At 38.4% G+C, this 24,485-nt stretch overlaps 4 protein-coding genes across 7 annotated transcripts in view; 2 read left to right on the forward strand and 2 right to left on the reverse strand.

Moving 5' to 3' along the window:
• Nucleotides 1–4,876, forward strand: part of rab19 (RAB19, member RAS oncogene family) — an 11,196-nt gene extending 6,320 nt beyond the window's left edge. The window contains exons 2-5 of the mRNA XM_015034091.1: nt 85–183; nt 697–885; nt 1,292–1,475; nt 2,424–4,876. Of these exons, the coding sequence (XP_014889577.1) occupies nt 133–183; nt 697–885; nt 1,292–1,475; nt 2,424–2,707 (708 nt within the window). The 5' untranslated portion in view covers nt 85–132 and the 3' untranslated portion in view covers nt 2,708–4,876. The remainder of the gene's footprint in view (nt 1–84; nt 184–696; nt 886–1,291; nt 1,476–2,423) is intronic.
• hdhd5 (haloacid dehalogenase like hydrolase domain containing 5) lies at nt 2,989–10,586 on the reverse strand. The gene is made up of 8 exons (XM_015034088.1): nt 10,267–10,586; nt 8,486–8,689; nt 8,283–8,395; nt 7,349–7,442; nt 7,238–7,271; nt 5,708–5,882; nt 5,441–5,629; nt 2,989–5,344 (listed from the first exon to the last, which is right to left on the reverse strand). The coding sequence occupies exons 1-8, from the start codon at nt 10,363–10,365 to the stop codon at nt 4,921–4,923; spliced, it is 1,332 nt and encodes a 443-aa protein (XP_014889574.1). The 5' UTR covers nt 10,366–10,586; the 3' UTR covers nt 2,989–4,920.
• A 410-nt stretch (nt 10,587–10,996) lies between these two features.
• ccdc77 (coiled-coil domain containing 77) lies at nt 10,997–15,499 on the reverse strand. Of its 3 annotated transcripts, none has more exons than XM_015034086.1 (12): nt 15,408–15,499; nt 14,234–14,282; nt 13,874–14,060; nt 13,634–13,776; nt 13,323–13,419; nt 12,810–12,900; nt 12,627–12,703; nt 12,318–12,466; nt 11,963–12,233; nt 11,706–11,831; nt 11,379–11,531; nt 10,997–11,281 (listed from the first exon to the last, which is right to left on the reverse strand). In XM_015034086.1, exons 2-12 carry the CDS (start codon nt 14,266–14,268, stop codon nt 11,135–11,137), a joined length of 1,476 nt encoding a protein of 491 aa, XP_014889572.1. In that variant the 5' UTR covers nt 14,269–14,282; nt 15,408–15,499; the 3' UTR covers nt 10,997–11,134. The 3 variants fall into 3 exon arrangements, with proteins under 3 accessions (XP_014889572.1, XP_014889571.1, XP_014889573.1); XM_015034085.1 differs by lacking the exon at nt 15,408–15,499 and adding an exon at nt 14,722–14,828; XM_015034087.1 differs by lacking the exon at nt 15,408–15,499 and adding an exon at nt 14,722–14,823 and having other exon boundaries at nt 14,234–14,289.
• Nucleotides 15,189–24,485, forward strand: part of ush1c (Usher syndrome 1C) — a 30,297-nt gene continuing 21,000 nt past the window's right edge. Inside the window, exons 1-10 of one of the 2 annotated variants that reach the window (XM_015034084.1) lie at nt 15,189–15,344; nt 17,559–17,626; nt 18,723–18,866; nt 18,955–19,093; nt 21,612–21,720; nt 21,809–21,833; nt 21,916–21,973; nt 22,066–22,254; nt 23,002–23,061; nt 23,169–23,225. In XM_015034084.1, the coding sequence (XP_014889570.1) occupies nt 15,309–15,344; nt 17,559–17,626; nt 18,723–18,866; nt 18,955–19,093; nt 21,612–21,720; nt 21,809–21,833; nt 21,916–21,973; nt 22,066–22,254; nt 23,002–23,061; nt 23,169–23,225 (885 nt within the window). In that variant the 5' untranslated portion in view covers nt 15,189–15,308. The remainder of the gene's footprint in view (nt 15,345–17,558; nt 17,627–18,722; nt 18,867–18,954; nt 19,094–21,611; nt 21,721–21,808; nt 21,834–21,915; nt 21,974–22,065; nt 22,255–23,001; nt 23,062–23,168; nt 23,226–24,485) is intronic. The other variant, XM_015034080.1, reaches the window with a different exon arrangement.

Genomic DNA, 24,485 nt, shown 5'->3' on the forward strand with positions numbered 1-24,485 from the left:
TTGGAAACTCAAGACAGCCATAACATTATGATTTTTTACAAGTGTATGTACACTTTTGACCACAACTGTATCTGCCTCTTCCAGGTACAGTGACCTCTTTTTAGACCTTGAGCAGAAAACTAATATCCCAAGATGCAGTGGTGCAAGTGGGCTGGAAGCTGGAGGTCACATTTGCCAAGACAGGTAGGAGGCGTGTCCTTTAGGTTCTCAGAGTGACAGAAACTAGAATAGGACGACAAAAGACAGTCTAAAGGGCAAGAGTACAGACTTCAGCAGAGGAGCTGATAGTGTAGTGTTGACGAAGTCATCATGAAGAAAACGATTTTGTATTTTAGGCTTTGTTTCTTTACAAGAAAGCAAAATGAGTTTTAATGCCTTTGTTTTTTTGAGGTGTGTTACCTCTATGGTTTAGATTGGGTTAGAATGACAGAAGAAACAAGCTGCTGGATTGGATTTGACTTTTTTTTTTTATCCACACATTTTCTAACCTGAATGGGACATTTTTGCCCTGGACTCCATTGCTCGATATGTTGCCTGTCTCGTGAATCTTATATTTCCTCACAAAGATGTGATTGAGCTTTATGTAAATACTCTCTCCTGTATTGACACAACTTACAGGAAACCAGTTCTGTTGCAAAGAAGCACAAAGGTCTTGGGATACTGCATTTCAGGCTCTTTGTTTTTGTCACCATGCAGTCTGTCGAGTCAGAAGTTGAAGACTCCTTTGACTTTCTTTTTAAAATCATCCTGGTCGGGGACTCAGATGTTGGAAAGACCTGCATGGTGCAGAGGTTCAAGTCGGGTATATTCATTGAGAAGCAGCAGAACACCATTGGGGTTGACTTCACCGTTCGAACACTGGACATTGATGGAAAAAAGGTGAAGGTGGGTACTTTGTAGTTCTCTTCATTTACATAAATGTTTTCTAGAATGAGCACTACCAGGTAAGGGCTGAGTATATTGACTTATTTCCTTGTGTAGGAAATGTCCTTAATGGCTGTCATGTCAAATTTATCCATATTTATGAAACTATTGGTCACTGTTCCTGAAGTCACCATCAACTATATTCAAATAAAAATAATGCTATGCTTGTGTCATTTCACTTATTGTTGTTACCTTTGTGTTTGCTCTCTGGGTGTGTTGGTTTGTTAAAGCCAAGTTGTTTTAGAACATTATTAACAACATAACAAACATAAGGCTATTTGCTTCAGTTAAATACAATGTATTTTGATACCAAGCCCACGCCGATAAACTAGTTAACCCATATTTTTGGTGCTGTGTCGTCCTTCAGATGCAGGTGTGGGACACCGCTGGACAGGAACGTTTCCGCACCATAACACAGAGCTACTACCGCAGCGCACATGGAGCCATGGTGGCCTACGACATCAGCCGCCGCAGCACGTTTGAATCTGTTCCCCACTGGATCAGGGAGGTGGAGCAGTACGGAGCAGCCAGCGTGGTAGTGATACTTGTTGGTAAGTATTTTCATAGTGGAGTAGTTATCTCATGTTACAACCACAAATCTCAATGCATTTTATTGGCTTTTTTTTTTAATAAATACTTGGAGTTCAATTTTCCTTATATGGTGCTGGAAAGTTTGTCTTGCATTTGTTTTTAAACCCCCAAACCACGATTAACTACAAGTACAGCTGAAATCTTCTATATACAAAATATCTCATACTAATTCTCTCTCTGAACATACATTGGCTGGGATATTCTTTTAGCTAACTACTTCTTCCATCTAACTCAGTCTGCTGTAGCCCCAACTGTATGTTTAGATGGTGAACCTCCATGCAAAATCAAACCTCTAACACACATGATGCTGCCACCACCGTGTTTCACATTGGAAACTGTATGTTCAGGGTGATGTGCAGTGTTAGTTCTTCAGAGCACATCATATTTTTGCTTGTAGGATACAATGTTATGTTTTTGTTTCATTTGACCAGGTTTTTTCTTCTTCTTCTTCTTCTTCTTATTCTTCTACATAATTGCTCTGTACTCTTACATGGCTTTACTTTAAAAAGCACAGTATTTATTTTTTGTTTAACCATGCCAAAGATCTAATTTTAGCAAATTGATAAAGGCCAAATTTTTGAAGTTCATGACTAAGAATTTTTGGCAGATTCTTCCACCTGATCTGTGGATGTTTACTGCTCCTCCAGAGTTACTATGGTCCTAACGAGTTGCTTTAAGATCCTTTATCTAAATGACACAATGATCTGTGTTTTTCTATCCTATAAAATACATTGAAGTTTGAGGATGTCATGTGACAAAATGTGAAGAGTCTCTTAAGCAACAAAACTGAACATTATCTTTCTTAATTTCACCACATATTGAGTTGATGCTTCTCCTCGTATAAAAAGTGTATTTTACTGATGGAGAGAATAATGAAAATCCAGACGCTGACATCCTCTGCTCTGCAGGTAACAAGTCAGACCTCCATGCTCAGAGACAGGTGCTGTTTGAGGACGCATGCACTCTGGCTGAAAAGAACAGCCTGCTGGCTGCTCTGGAGACGTCGGCTAAGGAGGCCCAGAACATAGAGGCGGCCTTCACCCTCATGGCTCGGGAGCTGCTGGCACGCAACGGCATGGCCATCACAGATCAGAACTCTCTTTGCTCTCCCCAGTTCATGCTGAGTGGTTGCTCTCACCCGATTCAAGCCTCCGTTTCTGACGATAAAAAGTGCGGGTGCCAAACAACCTGAGTCAGGTTTAGCATTTGATACAAATTTGAAGATGGCCTAATGGATTGGTTGTTCGACCAGGAAAGAACCTTCTTTGTAAAGACAATGTTTGTATGTTTGGTTTAGGTTGCGAGACAAAGATTTTATACATTTTCTTGCCATAGTATTTATGAATCTTATTGGGATCTTTAACAGGTTTGTAACATTCTTCCGGGGGCTTCTGACAACAAGCCACACCTTTGCCAGAGGACTTTGTACTAAAACCTCACCACAGTAAACACCGTTTTCACTCTACATTTAGCTTCCTTTATCTTTTTATTTGCTCCTTTACAAAATATTGCTTTTACAGTACATTACAAAGTGTCAGTCTGCAAGTTTCCATCACTTTTAAATCTTCATTACAGAACAGGTGCAACTTTCTCCATGTCATTTAACCTAGCAAACATTCATGTTCACTTGTCAAACAGCACCTCATTTTTAATACACTCCAACAGTGCAATTCTGTCAACTTTACAAAAGCATAAAAAGAGAATAAAATCCAAAACACTGCATTTTTCAAAGTCTAAACTAAATATTGGCAACTTAATTTCCTGAGCATTAACCCTGACTTAAAAACCAATCGGGATGGAATATATCAACCATCACAGTATAAGAAAACAAAAGGGGGATTTATTTAGAAAAATAAAATTAATCATTTCAATAAGTGCTTTTTGACCTTAAAAGCCTAAGGTCAAAACCACATTTGTGCTAATGTAGCCTTTGCTTTAAATTGATTCAAACATTCTTCAACATATTGTGTACTGTAAAAAACCTGACAGCGAATGTAATTGGTTTAAAAGCAGGTAAATGTTATACATTTTAATGCATAAAACCCTATTTTTAGACTAAACAAAAAACAATCAGGCAGGTTAGACTGACAGTTCCTCTCCAAAGTATACACAATTCTTTTAAAAAACAAAGTGTTTGCGATGTGAACAGTTAGACTTTGATTAATAATTTCAAAATATTGTGTGGATACGCGAGATTTACCCTGCACATTTTAAAAACAAGAAAACAAATGAGAAAATAATTATTAAAAAAAACTGTAAACTTGGTAGAATAAGTGTGCACACCCTTAAAATAATCACTGAATCATTTCAGTGATTATTCATTTTAATTTTTAGTATTTACTCTATGAATTCACATCCACCATCAATTATTATGAAACATTAAAATTCTGTTGTCTAACTAGATTCTTCTGACATTTCTGCATTTGCATCCTGTTGCTAAAGGGATAGTCTGTAGATGGCTTACAAAGGTTCAAAAGGACCCCATGTTACAAAAGTAGCAGTCAGGAGAAGAGCATACAAAAAAAACAATTTACGATATAAAATGCTTTTTGTGGTACAAAAATGAATAATTGGAGAAAGTATCAAGAGTACAAAGGTTATTAAAACACTGCACTTTCCCCCAGAATTTATCAAAAGACACTATTGACATTCTTTTATTTACATGAACCTGAGGTTTTTAGTCAATGCGGATAAAGTTCTGATTAATTTCAAATATCAAGGAGATGTCTGCTTGAGAGTTAAAAGTAAAATGTTTTACACAGTGAATCTATGCCAGGGATCTCCAGCTCTAGTTGTTGAGAAACACTCTCCTACTACTCAATTATCTCCTCAATACTTCTTTAGGTTCTGCAGAGACGTGTTGGTGAGCCATAAATTTAATTACAAAATAAAGTTTAGGGAAACTCTAGCCAGAGACCAGAGGTCTTTGGTGTCAACTAAAGTGGGCTATGGAAAATGGATGCATTCCTACATATCGAGATCTGGAGAACGTTTGAGAATCTGGAGAAGAGTGAAAGAAAACACCATCAAGTCAAGATGTGGTATTGTGATTCCTACTAAAGAAGGCTGAATGCTGAATTAGTGCAAAAGGATTAGCTTAAGGTTGTGCACACTTATGCTTTTTTTAAACAGGTTTCTTTGTTTTTCCGAAAGCAAACAAATCCATACATGATATGTGCCACATTAATGGTGGAAAGAGTTTTCAAATGTTTCATCATGCTCCCTTTTCTTCAATATCATAAAACCTGACATGTAGACTTTAAGAGCCACTGTAAATTGTAGTGTTAAGGTTATAACTGCTTGTTGCATATACTCTGAATTGCACAGTAACAGCCAAAATACAAAGAAAGGTTTTTTTTTTGGGTTTTTTTCAAGAAAGATAAGCTATTTGAATATCCCCGGGTGCTACTCTAGAGGCCAGCCTTCCTGCTGGAACACCAACTCCACTGCCTCTTTCACGTCCTGCACCACGAAGGAGGGCTGTGTGAGGGTGGGGTCGAAGCGGAAGTCCCTGTGGCCGTGGAAGATGTGCTGCTCGGTAACCGTTTGCGCCGGGTCTGACGGCAGCTCCTGCTGGTCTCTGCTGTACACTCCTGTACAGACCAGGATGGAGCTGCAGGCCTCGGGAAGATCCTCCCTTGACTCGTAGGCGACAGTGGCGCCGCCCATTTCCGCCGATGTCATTTTATGATGGTCGTCGACAGATTGAGCGGTGGGATCCACTCCTCCTCCGCAGCTCTTGGCCTGCACTTTGGCTTTGGTATGCTTAGAGGCCTGAAGGTACCGATTGTAGAGGTTGGCTCCGTATATGTCTGCCATGGGATTGTCTCTGTTGGGCAAAAGAAAACTCTTGTCAAAATAAAAATAATCATATTATGATTATTCTTATTCTTCTTAGTGTCAAACCCTGACTAAATAAACTCACCCGATAGCGTAAAGCGTCTTCACAGGTGTGTTCCAGCCGAGCTTCGCCGCCTGCTGTCTAATCAGCAGCTCGGCGTAGTTATAGGTCACCACACTCGGCTTACCAATCAGAGCCTCATACTTCAGATCATAACCTGTGACCTTCTTGTACAAATTCTCTAAGCAAACCAGGAACATGCCATGTCCAAACCTGCCACATGAGAACTACTCAGTATTCAATGCTTCAAAAATAAATATTTATGCATTTGCTATGACTTGCTAGACAAACCTTGGATTTTTCGCCTCTGCCATCCACAGCAGGTCCATATTGCAGGCCAGGACCGGGATGTGAGGATACTGGGTCGAGCTCCACGTATTGCCCAGGTTTCCGTTGGTTAGAAGAACGTCAATGATGAGCTGAAGGTTGGTCTCCCATCTGATTGGCTCACCGAATAAAATTATGGCTGCAGACATTAAAGCAAGATATGGTCTGTAAAGAAGTTAACTTTCATAAAATATCTGTTTATGATGCCAACCACGATTATTTACATCCCTGATGTGTAAAAAGCCTTAAAATAAGAATATGTTATTGGAGCAGCACAACCGCGCACTGAACATTTCAGAAGAACTGATCTTTAATTTATACATTTACTCCTGTAACAACAAACTATTGTCTAACAGGATCCCCAGTGGCACAATTATTGATAAATCTGGCACTTTAAAATAAATGTAACTGAAACAGTTTAATGTATACTTACCTTTGTTAAGTTGATCAGAGTTTGGGAAACTTTGGATGTTTGGTATCAGTATAGCAGAACTATTTATTTTAGTCACTGGCCAGAGTGAGGATCTACAGATATCTTGCCACTATTAAAAAAATCTCTGTGCGAGAACTGCAGCAAAGAGTGGCAACTTGAGGGTTTCAAAACAACGTTAATAACGAAAATGGTGAAAACATGCCATCTGATTTGTGAACTTGTGAGCTGCAATCTTCTTAAAACAGGTTGGGTTACAAATGTTTATCAGATAAAACATGTCAGCTTTTCAGAAACACTCCACTTGGTTTCTGAGTGAAAAAATTATGGCTATGTGGAAAGGCAACCGAGATCACTACTGAAGTATGGCGGGAGATCTGTGTTACTGTGGGCCTATTCATGTGATTGGCATCATGAGCTTGTTAAAATATCAGAACATTTTAATTAAAAACCTGATGGACTTCGGCAGTTAACTAATAAAGGTGATCACTGGATTTTTCAGTACAGCAGTGATCCAAAATACAGAAATAGTTCACCAGACCTGAAATCAACGTCTACAGCCATTTCAGTACCCAGACCTAAATCCTACAGAAAAACTGTGCAGTGAAGAAAAAAAAGTGAATAAGAGAGAAATCTGTATTATCTATACAAAGAGGAACGGCCAAAGAGCTCTCTTTGTATGTTCCAACCTTGTAAATTGTTATAGGAAAGCACTAAATGCTGTCCTATTGACAAAACATGTCTGTACAATACAATGATTATAGTTATAGCTTATAGTTTTTTTTTTTTTATCAAAAACAATATCTTAAAACAAACATTTTCTCCCACTGAATAAGCAAAACTAATCAGTGGATGAAATAAATATGTAAATTTATGCTACTGCTCTCGCCTGTTGACAGCTGGAGAGAGGCACAAGCACCCCTCTTGACCCCACCAGCATGTTGGATAATGGATGGAGATCATGCTACTGCAATAACATGTGAAATAACTTTAAGACTTTTCACACGTTTTGATAAATAAACTCGTCTATGTTTGTATAAGTTGCCTGTTTGAGGGAGACATACCATCTATTGGCCGCAAGTCCTTGTTGGGTGGAATCTGTAAGAAATTAAACGGTTAAGTTTGACGTCTAACTCATGACGCGTAAACAGGACACAACAATCAGTGGCACTTACAAAGTCTTTGGGCCTTCTGTTGTGGTCCACAACATCCAGGACAGGGTACGCCTCTCTGATCATATCTATGGTGACCACGTCCTCAAAGCCCAGGCTGGGATTTTGTGAGTTAAAGGTCACAATCAGATCAGATCAGCAAGTTCAAAGAACACATTTTCTGAAGGTGTTGAAGGCAACTTTCTTTCGGGATAAGAGCCAGGCTAATCAATCAATCAATCAATCAATCAATCAATCAATCAATCAATCAAGGTTTGAATGCTTTACTGCTTTGTGTGCCAGCAGGTACCAACCCATCATTTTGTGGAAGGTAAAGGCTTAATCAATGGTATCCAAACCCGTCAGCTTCCAACTGACCCTGACTGGATTAAAAGGTCGGAGGTCGTAACTTTGTAGTCTTAAAGAGAAAGAGTCCTGTAAGAACTGCCGTAGGGCTTATTGTACCAGCCACAGATACTCACAATTTTAATGAATTCAACTGGAAAAAGGCAAACTGCAGCCTCTACTCTGGGTAAAAACTGATGAAGTTAATCTGTTCAGTAAACTAGCATTACTAAAACATCAATTACACAGAGGGCATCAACAACCAGTGTACTTTTGTGAGAACTGTTTTATTCTTTGTATATATAGAGTAAAATTATGCTTTCACCATAATCCTTTTTGCTCTCTGCTGTGATTTCTGAAAAGAATCTGAAAACCTTGCATGACCCCCAGTGCCTGTTTCTAAATCACCTCACTTTGGACTAAAGTTAACCAAGCATTTAAACAAAAGGAAGAAATCTGTGGAAAGGCTTCGCTGCTGCCATGGGTACAAAGATTAAATGCTGATAGCAAAGTGGAGCTTGCACCAAAACACACTAAATCAACAGATCATGCACAGACTGGCTTAGGCAAACAGCCAGCATGAGCGGAGGATCCGTCAGATAAGATAGGATACTTGTGAGCCACCTCCTCGACAGGACCCTGACCGGAGACCAGCACGCACTTTTTGTGAAACTGGGTAAATATTCGCAAAGGACTGTGGGACAGCATCACCTGGTCTGGAGACACCTGAGGAAAGAGGAGAGAAAAGAAAGCTCATGAAAACCCCCGAGGATAGAAAAGAAGATAATTTAATGGTTTAGATGTAGCTCAGTTTACCTCGACCTCAAGCAGCTGAGACAGATGCTCAGCTTTAGTCTGCCTCATGCAGTTCCCTGCGTTTGTAACAAAGACCACAGGAACCTTGTACTTCCCATGGCGGTCCACCAAGTTTCTGAAGCACTGCTTGGCTGCTGGGATCGGGGTCCTGCCTCGGACCAGGACCCCATCTATGTCAAAGAGGAGCCCAAAGGAGCTGGGATCCTGCAGGGGGAGGCAGAGGGGCCAGAGTGGGGTTAACATGTAGACAGGATGAGATCAAGATCTAGTTTTTGGCAATAAAACCCTCCAGGTGGGTTCAATGTGAAAGATCATAAATAGGCCCACTGTTAGACACGGTGGAGGATCTATGATGCTGTGGGCCTGTATCTCTTCTATAGGGCAACGAAATGTGCAACACTACATGACATCAAAGACTCAAAAGTCATGTATAAAAAGGCTTTTGAAGCATGTTTTCCATTAAGAGCTCACAATCATTTTAAACTCTGTACAGTCAAGCCAATCATGGAGAAAGAAGCCACGACTCCAAAAGTAACAAATAAATAATAAAAAAAAGGTGTCACTGTTTGCAAATCCATTCAGTGACAACTTTCTTAAGTTTGTCTTGTGGTCTGAGGAAACAAAAAATGATTTTTGACAATAATGATCATTTTTACATTTGATGGAAAAAGAGAAAGCTTGCCAACTTGAGAACAGCACCCCAACTGTGAAGTACAGCTGTTGGCAGCATCATTCACAAAATGGATGACATCATGAAGACATGGCAGTGGAAAAGCTGAAGAAACTTTTCAAGACACCAACAGGAAAGCTGATGCTTGGGCATGAGGATAATGTCCCTCAGCGGACAGCCAAGTTAACAATAAAATGGCTTTAACGACAGAAAATCTTATGTGGAGATCTCAAAGCCTTGATGTCAATCCCATTAAAAAAAATAATAAAATTTTTTTTGTAGTGTTAGAAAGGCGTCTGTGAGCAAGGCACCCTATAAACCCAATTCATTACACCAGTTCAGTCAATAATTGGGTCAAGCTTTTCATTAACTATGGTAAGAAGCTTGTCAAAGATAAATGCCCAACGTCACACAGTTTACAAAGCATTACTTTGTATTAATTCATTTTATGTCAACTCCGGAGTTTAAAAGCAGGTAACAAAATTTCTCACTCATTATTTTTGAATTTAGCAAATAGAAGTAATCATGGTCATTACAAGCAAACTAAAACAGTTAGATTAGGATAATTTAGTCTCAGTTAATGAGGACATTTTTAATTTTAACATGTATATGTGGCTATATTGTGTAAATATGACTTCAAAGAACAAATTTTAATCTTTGGACAGCCTCTTTTATTATAAACTGACTTTGTTTTTGTACTATAATTGCAACCAATGTGGCCTGTATGTGCTTGGATCTAAATATTCAGATTGTATTTTATTGAAATTAAACTTGAATTTGGATTGTAGCTGGATATGCATTTGATCTGACTTGTAAAGCTGAGATTTGACCCTGTAAGTTTAACCCTGTCGATATGACAGAGAAGTCCACAGGATTCTGGGATCCTATTGGTAGGCGAGAAGGGCAAGAGGTTGTTCAATAACTCTGAATGAAAACCGAATCCCTATATTTGTGATCGATAAACAAGCTGAACTTTTGAGTCATCCACACGTACTGTAAAAAAAAAAAAAAAAGTACAGATCACAACACATCGATCCTGGTCTGGTAGTGTACACGTGGATTCGTTCTGACGTAGGAATTTATAAAACATCAAATCAAAGCAGTCACTTACGTGGCTGTAACATCTTGAGCTGGTTGCCCGTTTCGCTGCTCCCTCGCAGCTTGACCTGAGCAACTGCCAGCAACTTTTAAAACACCTCAGTCTCTGCATGGCTCCGGGGACATGAGTGGAAAAGCACCGGCGAGTAAACAACAACCTAACTGGCTACTTCGAGGAAGTGACACTTGAGACAGGAGCTCATAATATCTGCAGCAGCAACTGTCAGCACTTACACCTTAGTTCCATCATGCTGATCGTATAGATACCTGCATTCAGGACAAACCGTACCTCTAGTAACCCTTACTACAACCGGAGCGCATGCGCAAAAGACCAACTCGTACGTAGTTCCATGCGTAGTTCTATATCACCGGAAACACGTCGCCGAAAGGATCGCTTCTGTTGAAATGAAACTAAAGAAGCAGTTTCCATATTATTTATTTTTTTAGACGTGTACATGTCTCTAATAAGTACATTTTAAAGGTAGAAGTAAGGATCCCTACTGATTTTTGCGAAAAACGAAATATTTGTTTTAGCTCAACATAACTCTTAACTTAAATCTTTACATTAATTTAAAAATAAATAAATAAAAAATAGAATACTGCATGACAAAAATCATGCAGTATTTGAGGACATCAGTGTGTGGGGGAAGGAGGAAGAAAAGAGGGAGGATAAAAGGGAGGACAAAGGCCATATTAAGACAATTGGATTGATAATGATGTCTATAAACATAGCCAAACGAAAATTGATGTAAACGAATTTTATTGATTCAAAGCACAAATGATTAAAAAAAAATGTAGTCGGCATGTCAATAAAAAAATTTAAAAAACACAACAGAAAAATCTGTAAAAGTGGAAGTGGAAAACATTCGAGAAACCGTTCTTCAGCTAATTCTCAGTTCATTTTCAAGTCCATAAATTTTGGCTTTCAAAGCCATAAGCTCATTCTGAACCTTTTTCGTCCTTGAATTTGTTTGTCGTACTTCATGCAGAATGGCTAGGTCCTGGTTGGGCCCAATGTTTAATGTGACCTGAAGAAAACAAAATGATTTAGGTTTTATAAAGCTTGTAATGCAAATATTAAAACAACAACAACAAAAAACACAGTCGGGGCATTTTTTTTTTAACCTTGAGAAGCTGTTTCTCTACATCTTTGAGCTTCTGTCTGAGGAGTTTTAGATCTGCCTTAAAGCCCTCCACCTCCATGACCCTTCTCTTCTCCAAAGCCTCATAGCGCTGAGTCATGAGCTGGAGGCGCTTGGCCATCTTGTCTGAACGCTCCTGAATATAAACAGGATAATTCATAAGAAAGTCAATAAAAAAAAACAAAAAAAAACAAACACACACACACACACACACACACACACACACACACACACACACACACACACACACACACACACACACACACAATAAAAAACGGCAGACAGTCCAGAATTTCTCAGAGTAGCAAACCTTAAATATTTCCCTGCCTACGTCTCCTTCCTCTCTGATTTGGGACAGTTCTGTCTCCAGTGTGATACACTGCTCTCTGAACATCTCTGCCAACTTGTGAGCTTGTTTTAGATCATCTTGTAGAGCCTGATTAAAACAAACAAACAAACAAACAAAAAAACAGCACCAGGATAAACAGGCATATTGCTTATTAATGACGCTGTTCAGTAAATTTAAATTAGGGTGTGCAACAAAAACAATATAGTAGCTTTTATTACCTTTTTCTCCTCCTTATGTTGGTCAGACAGCTCAGGTTGGGGTTGAGGAAGAAAAAGAACTGATCTGCTGCTGCTGGGCTGCCAGGATCTTGTCAGTTCAGCGCCGTCGAACCGGGCCTTTGCCCTCATCAGTCGGTGGTGGCAGGAGTCCAGCTCCCTCAGCAGCCGATCTTTTTCTACAATCCAGCTTTTTTCATTAGCCCGAGCGTCAAATTTCTGCTTTAAGAAATCTCTTGTGCTTTCATGCAACAGGTTCTGAGTCTGCTGGAGCCTGACGCATAAAAAAAAAGGAAAAAGATTAAAAGTTACAGTAAGCTTGGTACGAGCCATAAATTTAGATATTAAAAAGACACACTTTTCACTCAGTGCAGTGATGCGTTGATGGTCTCTTTGTCGTTGTGCCTGAGATTCCTCTGTTATGATCCTCCGATCCTCGAGGAGAGCTTCTACCTGCTCTCTGACCAGACGCGTCTGTTCCTCCATCTGAGCCTGCAGCGCCTCCACCTGAAAAACGCAAGCTAAAACTGTAAAAATGGCCATAACTTGAAACATCGTATTAATATGGGAAAAAAACCCAAAAAGAGAAATAGATGTCATTTTTTTCCCATTTTGTAGTGGCGCTTATCAGAGTCATAATTAACACGTTTTCGCAGTGGAGCAATACCTGCAACAACAATGTCTGGTTGTCGTTCTTGTACTTCTCTACACCGTCACCAGCTGATTTTGTTTTCCTGTTAGCCTCTGTTCAAACATTAAAATTAAAAGGGAATTCATTTCTTTGAAAAACAAAGAAAATCAACGCACTGACTCAGACTGTTTTACATAAATAAACTAAATGCTCTCAAACCTTTTGTTGCCGCAGCAGGTCTTAGTTTAGTTGGCCTTAGACTGAGATTGTCATCAAACATGGACTCAGGATGCCTCTGAGTAATTGCGACCTGAAAAAGCAAGCGTGATGTTGTCATTAGGTTTGTCTGCATTTCAAAGTAATTTCTTTTCTGCGTTTAAAAATTAAGTGTAATTCTCTTAAATTTGAGTTTTATGTGTACACAAAATTACAAAATAGTTTTATTGAACCCAAATCAACTATGACATACTTAATATAAAACCACCAAAAGAAAATCATTTAGCTAAGCTTCAAAATAATTCAAACCCCTTTAAATATCACCCCATAGCCAAAGCCTTGAAGATTTTAGAATTATCTAAATTGTCTTATATAAAAAAGGAAACAATAATGACCATTTGTCAATTGAAAGAGAGGCTTCTATTAGGCAAACACTATAGTTAAAAGCATTTATAAAATTGTATACAACAAATGTAAAAGATACTAGAGATCTATGAATTAGTGAGTCAGTTCCACCTTGTGAGGAGGCTCTTGGTGAAAGTATGTAATCTCTCCAGCATCGGGACCAACAAGAGCAAGAAGGTGTTGGATCTTTTTCCTGTCCTCCAACTCTCTGCAGCAATAAATACAAGAATATTATATTCATCCCAAAGTCATACTGTATCTTAAAACTTAATAAATACATACATACTCATCATATCACATTAATCACACACATTAAGCGACATCACAGATCAAGAGTTGGTGGCCACCTAAAAATGTTCCTGGAAAATCACAGATGAAAATAATTTCTAATAATTGTCTTTTATCCAGCGCAGTGCACCCACCTGATCTTTAGTCTGTCATTTTCTGCATAAAGTCGGAGAGACTGCTCTCTCTCCTGGAAAAGGTAGACCTGCATGTCACTCAGAGCGTTCTGAAGCTGTGTAACTTCTCTTTCACGCTCCTGTATGTCATACTGCAGTTTGTGCTGGAAGGACAATGATACAGAATATTCCTTAAACGATTTAGGAACTCAGATACTCAGTAACAGCTGAAACCCCCTCCTCCTCAAAAAGAACACCCACCTGGTCCTCTGCGATGCTTTTAAACTTTTCCAGCATTTGCAACAGCTCTTCGTGTTCACCATCATACTGGGCGATCTTCTGTCTGTAGAACTGCAGCAGCTCCCTGGAAGGACGCAGGTAAGCAAGGCGCTCCTCTATGGGAGGAAGTGGGGAATCTAAATCTTTACTGGGGGAATGAATGCTGACTCTGTAGAAGAAAAAAATATATCTATGGCTCATTTTGAAGATTATTCAACTTCATATTCAGCAATGTACCTGCACTCATTTAACACAAATACTTGTGATTACAGGACTATTTTTTGCACTGTGGAAGTGCATTTTAAGAGTCTAGATTTGTAGATTGGCACAGACATCTCTAACCTGTGAGGCGTCCCATGCTTTGCTGGAGATCCCATTCTTCCAAATATCTCTGAAAACGACAGAAGAAATGATGCAGCAACATGACAGTGTATCAGCATCATGAATAAATGCAACCTAGTGCAAAGGAAGTTGTTGTAGTCTGTCAATATTATTGAATTATAGGAATTATTAGACAGTTTTGTTCATGCATAATTAAAAATACTAGTAATGGGAGGGAGAAAAAGAAATCCAAGACACCTTTGTGACATTTTGAACTTCCTTTCAGCAACCGAACTAAAGCAAGATTCACATAAACCCACAGAAATAGTTCTTTATAGGAGGGAAACTGGAGAAACATGAGTGATCGTATTAACGAAACATAAATACAGTGGCATCGTCAGTCTCTTTTTTGGACTAAAAATAAGCCACCACATTAATGCACAATAGAATAGTTGTTTCATTGACTGTCAAAGTACTTTTAAAGCGGTATAAAATGAACTGTTACATACAAGTAAAGACGTCGGTTCCAGAATCTGAGCTTTGTTGTTGCTCAGAGCAACGGTGCATTTCTTTTTTAAATCCAGTGTTTCCGCTTCTTTGTGATTTAACTGTGCAGAGGAAGTTGGGTGCGCCACCTATCTGCTGGGCTGTGCAATTTTCTAATGTTATTTAGTGCAACCATTACCATCAGAATTGATTCCGTTTTAATTTAATTAATGTGACATATGTGATTTAAAGGTGGTTTTTGGAATAAAATTAAGAACGTTTGGAAAAGTACAGCAGCAGCTATCCACGAACTAGTCAAGTTTGCGAATAAAAAGCGGTGACGGCATAAAATTTCAAAATAAAAGTGACATTTTGTCAGGTTAGTATAAATTAAAGCACATAGAAAAATCATTTAGGAAATATTATATTTTAAATATAATTTATAATTATATAGTAACCACATAAAAGTCACATAAAACAGTTCTTCGCGAAAAAAAATATGAACCGGAAACGCCTGTTAGGCTTAACTTGACCACACTGACTTTGGTCCTGTAAAACTTCAGCGACACCAGCGCTTCTCTGGTCGGACTGTTTTGTTTTTCTCCCAGCGATGGAGCGGAAAGTTGCTCGAGAATTTAGACACAAGGTAAGATAATAAACTTGTTTTCATATATTCCAATAATATCTTAGTAAAATGTTATTGTGTTACCTGGTTGTTTATTGCGGTGTGTCAGGTGTCTCCGCCGGAGAGGATGTTGCGCACACAGAGGCCTATTTCTGAAAGAGCTGAATCAGTCAGGAATTATCTTAAAATGTAGCTGGTTTGAATTAGCACTAATAAGAAACCAAAGTTGATTCAGGACAATTTGTTTTATCTGTTGTTTATCTTGATCTATATATTTAAAGACTACAAACCAACAACAATTTCTATCATGAGAGGTAGTTTGGGATGAATCTTAAAGTGGGTTATTTTGGAGTATTTAAAATTCCTTCATAATAAAAGATTATTTATGTCGACAGAAATTCCCGTCAAAATTTTATCGTACAAACAGTATGATGTACTTAAAGGTTAAACAATTTTAAAACTAGGGTGGACTTTAAATCTGAAGAGGGAATGTACTGTTTAAAATGCTTCAATTGAGCAAAGTAAACATTAAATTATTATAGACCTACAATTAATTCAGTTAAATTGTCATATTTTGATTATAATGAATAAAATTAAATTTCACCTCCTTTTCCACTTTTAGCCATTTTTTTTATGTGTTTTGCCAGCATTTAGGTTAAACACATTTTAATCTTTGATTTTTCTTGCTGTTGACATGTCATATTATTTAGATGGGCCTTTAAAACTATCAAAGAGCATAGGATAATTGAGAAAGGAAACCTGATATGGTTGGGGCATTTTTATCCTTGGAGCATGCAGGGATCACCACAAAGCCATCTGTGCTGCCAAGCGGGGCCCATATTGTCTCTACAAAGGGCAACATAGCATTAGATAATGTGCCACATATGAGCGTCCAAGCAGAAATAATGAGATAATTTATGGGTTTAATTAGAGGCTCTCCACAGTCAGTCTTTTGTTGTTTTTCCAGACACGGTCATATCTGCCCTGATTCCCTCAAAATAATTTTGGACTGTTCTTTTCTGTGCCTTGGAACCCACCTGAGCTGTTGATTTGATCAAAGTTTATGTAAAAATGTTAATCATTATAACACTTCTTATGTGAGAATACTGTATAATCTACTCCTAAGCATACGTTGCCCTTCAATATAAATGCCTGACACACAGGGAGCTCCAACGTTGTTATTTTATGATTCCAAAGTCTGTGGTTCAATTCCAGGCAGGGCTAACCGTTTCCTGCAGCACTAAGCAACAGACATTTACAATGGTGATAAAGTCAGGCGTGTTTTGAACACACCCATTTCATTTAGATGACCTGTCGTCATAAAAGATTACCATCAAAAATACTTGTGCATGTCAATAAATTGGAATATCACTCACATCAATCTATTTCAGTAAATAAATTCAAAACGTAAAGCTCATTTACAGGATTAGCTGAAACTATGTTTACACAGACTAGATAAAATTACTTAGTGCATTTCTTTTCTTCTCAATTTCTGACATTAAATAAAATTAAGCCTTCCCTATTTAATGTCATGTCGGATTGGAAAACATAATTTTTCTTTGGTTAATGTCAGAATTAGGTAGAAGCATTGTTTTTATACTTTGTCCAAGGTCAGAAGGAGACTTATGTCTTTTATTGGAATAGACGTCATCATGAAAAAGTGTATCTTTTAATGTAGTGTATGTAAATATTTCATGACTGTGTTAGGTTCAGTTTTTTTCGCCAAATTGCTGAAAGAAGTTCCCTTTGATCTTGTTGGAGTTTAAGATAAGTTTGTGTGTGAATGTTGGGTGTCATGTCTGTGAGATGTAAGGTGACACTGCTGACCTTCCTCCTGCTGCCTCTCTAGCTATTATCTCTCAGTGCTTTGATAGAGAACGGCAGCGGTCATAGATTCAGATCATCCCACAGTTTAGCTTCACCCTGGCTTCCTCTGCTTAAATGAAATCAGGTTCTGAAATTAGTGTGTGATTTAGCAAAAAGCAGTTTAGGGATATCAGGGTGAAATGTGCATCAGTGATTGGCCGAAGCGTTTCCTGAAAACCATCCTGCTGCACCTGAGCCGTCATCAGGTTAGTAGATGGCTTTGGCTCCTCGTAGCATTGGTGGGACCGTGGGTGGGACAGTGTGCAGTGTGTGTGTGTGTGTGTGTGTGTGTGTGTGTGTGTGTGTGCGCGCGTGTGTCCGTGAGCTGACAGATGAAGGATGGTGCCAGATGTTTCTGTTCTGTTGCAGGTGGAACTGCTGATTGAAAATGAGGCAGAGAAGGATTACCTTTATGATGTCCTCCGCATGTATCACCAGTGAGTACCATCTGTCGTTTCTCAGGTGGTCAAAGTGTTAGTTGCTGTTTAAAACCAAATATCTCTGTATGAGTAAACTCCTGTAGAGTATTTATTAAATCTGGTCATTTGGGGGGAGAGCTACTTTAAATTAAAAAACAGTCTTGAAGTAAAGCCCTTATTATTGATATGCTGAAAATCAGTTTTACTTTTAGTTTTGTCTTATTATTTTTTGTGATATGTTTTCTCATTTAATCTGAGTTGTCTTGTGTCTTTTCTAAAGCTTGTTGCTCCCTGAGATCAGAGTAACTGGGTGCACCTTATGAGGCCAGTAGGCTAAAAGTCTTCTAGGTTTCAATTAATCTTTGTACAGAAGCAGAGTCCTGTGGCCTCTTTGGATGAGCCTCTGATCCGTTTCCATTGTCCTCCGACAAGCTTGGCTAGTTATCCACAAAAGCTCTTTTTTTATTCTCATCCTTCAAATGGGGCTGAAATGACACATATGCATAATTAAACAAGCAGACCATGTGTAGTTTCTTTTCTCTTTTGTCTCCACCTGAATTGCAGCAGAGAGAAGACTGGATTATCTTCTCCATTGACATACAATACTATATTTATTCTTGATCCTTTGCTTAACTAATTATTGTTATCTGTATTATTGTTTTATTTGCAATAAAAAAAATCTGGTTACTGCGTAGAAGCTTGTGAATTAATAAATTAGAATTCAAATTCTATGATCTACTTCTACTGACTGGTTGAAATGATTGTGTGCCTTAAAAAAGATCTAATTTTATAATCATGTAATGATTTTTGGGGCATTCGGGTAGGTTGAGCTGCTTCATTCCATTTTTTTTAGATTTCTTTTTTAGACTTTTAAAAGTTAAACATTTATTGTTATGCAGTCATGGCAAAAACTGCATCCCACAATATTTGCTTATTGCATGACTTTACTATCAAAAAACACACAATTTTCCTTCAGTTCATTGAAGTTAAATTTAAATCCTCACCATGTTTTGTATTCACTCAACATTTTATACGTTAGTTTTTTTTTTTTTCACTGTAAGGCAAAAGTAATCCACCACAGACTGGTGTAACCCATTCTCTCTCTCTCTTTCAGGTCTATGGATTTGCCGGTGCTGGTGGGAGACCTGAAACTGGTCATCAACGAACCAAAACGGCTTCCGCTGTTCGATGCGATCCGGCCTCTGATCCCACTCAAACACCAAGTCGAGTACGACCAGTTCACACCCAAGAGGTCACGGTGAGTGCAGCGTGGCATTTTAGCTGTTTCGCCGTGGAGACGGTCTCAGCTGTTATGCGTCTTAGCGATAAACCTGATTAAACTTCAGGAAGCTGAAAGAGGTGCGTTTGGATCGAACGCAGCGCGACGGACTGGGTCTCAGCGTTCGAGGAGGACTAGAGTTTGGCTGTGGACTCTACATTTCACAGATTGTCAAAGATGGACAAGCTTACAATGTTGGCCTTCAGGTATGTAGATATTAAATAAAGATATGGATTTTTTTTTTCTTTCTTTCAGTTTTCTATTTGTCGCACACTTTAGGAGAAAAAAATTGCACATATTAAAATCAAGGAAAATACACATCTTACCCTATTCTAGTGTGTTGCAAAAGTTCTTAGATCTTTAACTTGTTATGCTATGCTAAGTTAAACCAAAACCTTAATGAATTTGATCAGAGTTATGTGACACAAAGTAGCACATAATTTTCAAGTAGATGGTTTATATGGTTTTCAAGTACCACTAAGTCTATTCTTACTTAAACCACCTTTTGCTACAACTATATGCAAGTTTTATGAAGTATGACTTTCCGAGGTTTTCACATCTAAGGTAATTTATGATCCCATTCTTCTTAGCAAATGAGCTACAGATTGGTTAGAAGAGATGGAGCACATCTGTGAACACCTGTTTTCACGTGTATTAACTAATATTTTCCATATTGATGCATCCTTACTTTAAACAATCCACCCCCAAAAAAAATCAGAAAACTGTACGCCTTAACCTATTTATTTTTTTTAGATCTATGATGATTTATAGAAATCCTTTCCAGAAACAAAACGCAATTTTGTTTAATTTATTATTTGATCAGATAAATATAATAAGAAATGTCACAAGCAGTTTGCAATTAATTAAAAGAGAAAAGGTAGTAAGTTCTTTAAACTTGACGATTTTGGCTCTCATGATAGAAGGTTTGAAAAATATTAGTTTAAGCCATTCCTCAGTGGCCCTGCCAATACATTTATGATCATTTTCTTGGAGACAGAAAAACCTCTGCACCTGTCTCCATTCTTGGTCATGGTAGTTTTGCATTTGTTTCAAACCATTCCTAATAAAATGACTAATTTTGTATTTTGTTATGTAGTATGTGGAACCTGAGCTGACCACGCAACACACAGTTTGAGTGATTATTTAATCAGAACTGTGTTCAATGGATCCACTAGGTGGAGTAGATCCCTTTTACTCCCAAGACGGCTCTGTTCCAGAAAGTATTCATGAAAATCCCTTCAGATTTGTGTTTTAAAACGGATCAGATGCCGTTTCTATCTCTGTTTGCTCGGTGTTGATATAACGGACGGAACGGTTCATAATGGTGTCTTTGGAGCAGACTGGCTCTTTTCTGCCCTGCAAGATTACAAACACACAATCGGTCTCAAATTCTCCAGCTGTGTTGTTGAATGTTAAGCTCATGAGTCGTGTGCTGCACTCAAAAGAACATTGAGTTGCTCAGATTCATTCATTCCATAGACAATTTCAGGGGAAGAAATAAACACACATGCAGGCTTTTCGCAAGACATTAATGTATTCATTATTATGCCTCGTTAAAAGAAAGTGAAGCTCAAATAATAGGGCAGATGGTTAAGTTAGGACACAAAATGAAATTTCAGCTCCAGAATTTGAATGTTTCTTTTTAAGTCCAGCCTCTGTGTTAGTTTTCTAAACAAGTTAAAATTGACAAATAATTTGACACAGAAAGCAAACAGAATATTTCTTGGGCTTCATGCAGAACTAGCAACCTGCTATCTTTTTAAAACATCCATAGATCCTTAGATAAAAGTAGATAAATGGTGCAGCATTATTAGATACGAAAAGGCTGATATAAAATATAGTGAGAAAGATTTGTACTAAAAATAGACTAAAGTATTAAAGGAAACTTATGTTTCCATAATATGCAGAGTATCCCTTTAACTGCTCTTGTCTGACAAGATCAGATTATATTTCAATCTGACCATAGGTGTCTATGTAGCCTAGAATTATCTGAAAGATGTGGGTCTTACTGGGGCTGCACAGTGGCGCAGTTCAGTTGGTAGAGCTGTTGCCTTGCAGCAAGAAGGTTCTGGGTTCAATTCCCAGTCTTTCTGCATGGAGTTTGCATGTTCTGTACATGCGTGGGTTTTCTCCAGGTACTCCGGTTTCCTCCCACAGTCCAAAAACATGCCTGTCAGGTTAATTGGCCTCTCCAAATTGCCCCTAGGTTTTAGTGTGTGTATGCATGGTTGTGTGTGTCTGTGTTGCCCTGCAACAGACTGGCAACCTGTCCAGGGTGAACTCCGCCTCTCACCCGGAACCCTGACAAGGGTGCAAAGAAAATGGATGGATGTGGGTCTTACTGTAACATACAATTAAATACTAATCATATGTAAAAGCATCTTATTGTAAGAAATAAACTCAAATGTAAGACTTTTAGAGAGTCCTACATTTTTGTAGGACTTTTAATGTCTCTTAGCTAAAGAGACATTATTTGTTCTCTTGTTGTCAGTTCCTGTATATTTGGACAGTATTGTTAGAAGCTTATTGCAAAAAACTATTTAGTGAAGAAAAGTGTCACTTCCAAGACAAACTGTAAAACTAAAATGGGTTGTGCAAATCAGTAGATCGTGGTCTGTTGAGCAAGCAGGAATGTAAATGTTGGATTAGCAGAAACGTCGTCTCTGACCTCGGCAGATTCATTGAAATGCATTTGTCAGTTTTAAGGTCTGCACTGATTTACAGGTGGGCGATGAGATCGTGCGAATCAATGGCTACTCCGTCTCCTCCTGCATCCACGAAGAGGTCATCAGCCTCATCAAGACCAAGAAGATTGTCTCACTCAAAGTTCGCCGTATGTCGACCTTTGTGTCGTCGGTACCAGAAAGAATATTTAATACTTTTGCTATGTCTGATTTGTTATTCATTTGTCTTTTATACAGATGTGGGGATGATCCCAGTAAAAAGGTCAGGTTTATTAATTCTTTTCTTTGTCCTGCATGTCTAAAAAAAAACAAATGCTTATTTTGTGTGTTTTTGTTCGCTCCAGCTCATCTGATGAACCCTTGAAGTGGCAGTTTGTGGACCAGTTTGTGTCCGAGTCTGGGGTAACAGGCTCCATATTTTTTTTTTTCATGGCTTTAACCGCCTCAAAAACTCTTGTTTTTTTATTCAGTTGTTTTGTTTTGTACTGCTTCAGGAGAAGAGAAGCAGTATGGCCGGCTTGGCATCTATTGGTGGGAAGGAGATCAAGGAGAAGAAGGTTTTCCTCAGTCTTGTGGGAACTAAGGGTATGGGCATCAGCATCTCAAGCGGCCCAACCCAGAAACCTGGGATCTACATCAGTAACGTCAAGCCAGGCTCCCTCTCTGCTGAAGTTGGACTTGAGGTGATTTCTCCAACAGGACTCCATGATGTCTCCGATAAAGGAGCGTAAATTAAGCAATCATTAATTCTCTCTTAGTGTGTATATTATCGCTTAATTGGATTTTTAAATAATTGATTAAATTATTGATTCAAAATAACTTAATTCTGCAACAATAAGACTAATCGATAGGAATTGTCTTAATACTATTACAATTAACAGTAAAAAGTGTACTGTAAAAAGCTCTGCTTTTCTCAAAGTATAATTTTAATAGATTTAATCAACAAGTAGAGGAAGAATCTGTGAGTTATTAAATGATCCATTACTCTAAGAATATTTAATTTTCTTGGCTAACAAGGTTTTAATTTCTACGGCGCCCCCTAGGGGACACGAAAGACTTTTTTTTTCCCCTTTTGCGTTCTCTCGCAATAATGTACTGATTTTTATTTGTAAGAATGTTTTTGAATGTCATTCTTTTCCTTTCCTCTTTTCTTTTTTCTCTCACTATTTTGTGCTAATCTATCTCATGGAATCCCAGCACAATAAATAAAAATAGCATGTTTTTGTTATAATGAGACGCGTGTGAAAACAGGGTGAAGAGGTTTATTTTAAAGAAATCTGCACGCATTCGCTTTGTGTTATTGAATACAAATAAATTATTTAGACGAATCTTCTGCATGTAAGGACGTCCTAATAGGTTATGGTTTTTATTTTCATTTTTCCAAAGTGTCACCCCTCTCACGCAGTCAATGCTTGCTGTATCTACTGTAGGCTGGAGACCAGATCATGGAGGTGAATGGAGTGGATTTCACCACTCTGGACCACAGAGAGGTGATTTTGTTCATGACAACATCTGTCATTATTTTCATTATTTTATATAGCGACTAAGAAATTTGAATTCTGACTTTTGTGTTTCTTTTAAATCTCATTTTTTTAAGGCTGTGAAAGTCCTGAAGAGCAGCAGGAGTCTCACTATCACGGTTCTGACAGGAGCTGTGAGTACACACTGTGTTGTCCAGTAACTGCTTATACCTTTTGGAGTATAATGTACATAATTATGAGACATTAACTAGATTTAAATTATAACATGTATTTTTGTTTAAAAGGATTCACAAAGACTCCCTATTTATCTTTAATTTGATATAAATCAAATAAAAATGAGTAAATCTCAATGTTCTTGATCAAATTTAAAATTCTGCGACAGCAATGAAACAAACCGCTGCTAAGCAACTAGTACTGTTGCATATATCTTAATTTGTGGAGTGAAAATCCTGCACCTGGGATGAAACTCCAACTGTTTGCAGGCCCCTGCGGTTCACTTGACGGACAATCTGTCATGACTGCAAGACCACAAACATAATTTTCTTTCTTCTGCTATGCATCACTCTGAACGATGTGTGTCAATGTTTTTAATACATCACCTTTCCATAAAATGCAGCTTAGAAAGATGTCTGGAGGAGCAACATTTATCCTCCGTAAAGTCACTTGACAGATTGTTTGCTCGTGGAGCCAGTGATGGGGACTGTGTAAGTGAGACCAGCAGTCATGTCTTATTATTGTCTTCCTTGGTGCCTGTCTGATGCGTTTATCTGTGAGTTTGTCTTTATTTGGACGTTGCATCCTCCATCAGCGGGTATTGAGAGGATGGGTTGTGTTCCAAAATCAGACGGCTTCTGCTCGTGTGCCACGCTTTGTGTCTTTTCTGAAACAGTGCTCATTGTGTATCTGCAGAGGGAACACTGCAGCAATAATTATACACAGTAGGCAAGAACATTCATTGGAAAAAGCGTTTTTTCTATATTAATCCTCTCCACGATAATATAATGGCAAAGTTCCAGTCGTGACTGGATTGTCAGCTTGTTTAAATCCAGCCTTTGTTGTGCCAACACACAACACATGCTGTTCTGTTAAGAAAAAAATAAAGTGAAAATGATCATATCCTTGTTCCTTTCATAGGATATAACTTTTTACAGACATGGTGTGACTATTTCTATAAAAGAAGGACGTTTGGCGGTTTGCTGTTTTTCACGTTATACAGATGTGTGTTGGCACAAAGCTGAGAAGGAACGACATCCCTAATGGCCTGAGAGAAGCATTTCTTCACCAAGACGTTCTCTGGCCTGTCCCTGTATTAAACTTGTGTACCGGACTGAAGCCTGGTTTGAGTACAATAGCTGCATATAAAAGCACTCTCTGATTTTTGTCTACGGCCGGCAGTGTTGTGGTACTCGAAGTTGGTGTTGGTCTTAAGACCA

Source organism: Poecilia latipinna, unplaced genomic scaffold (assembly GCF_001443285.1).
Source record: "Poecilia latipinna isolate Pla-1442-1.1 unplaced genomic scaffold, P_latipinna-1.0 Scaffold287, whole genome shotgun sequence".
NCBI lineage: Eukaryota > Metazoa > Chordata > Actinopteri > Cyprinodontiformes > Poeciliidae > Poecilia > Poecilia latipinna.

What these genes read in the sequence shown, in the direction of transcription:
- hdhd5 (XM_015034088.1), bottom strand. Translation starts at nt 10,365, where the DNA reads ATGCAGAGACTGAGGTGTTTTAAAAGTTGCTGGCAGTTGCTCAGGTCA. An exon ending in CTCAGCTGCTTGAGGTCGAG is followed by an intron (nt 8,396 to 8,485) that starts GTAAACTGAGCT and finishes CTCTTTCCTCAG; the next exon opens with GTGTCTCCAGACCAGGTGAT. An exon ending in ACAGAAGGCCCAAAGACTTT is followed by an intron (nt 7,272 to 7,348) that starts GTAAGTGCCACT and finishes AATTTCTTACAG; the next exon opens with ATTCCACCCAACAAGGACTT.
- ccdc77 (XM_015034086.1), bottom strand. Translation starts at nt 14,268, where the DNA reads ATGGGATCTCCAGCAAAGCATGGGACGCCTCACAG. An exon ending in AATGACAGACTAAAGATCAG is followed by an intron (nt 13,420 to 13,633) that starts GTGGGTGCACTG and finishes TTATTGCTGCAG; the next exon opens with AGAGTTGGAGGACAGGAAAA. An exon ending in ACCAAGAGCCTCCTCACAAG is followed by an intron (nt 12,901 to 13,322) that starts GTGGAACTGACT and finishes TTGCTTTTTCAG; the next exon opens with GTCGCAATTACTCAGAGGCA.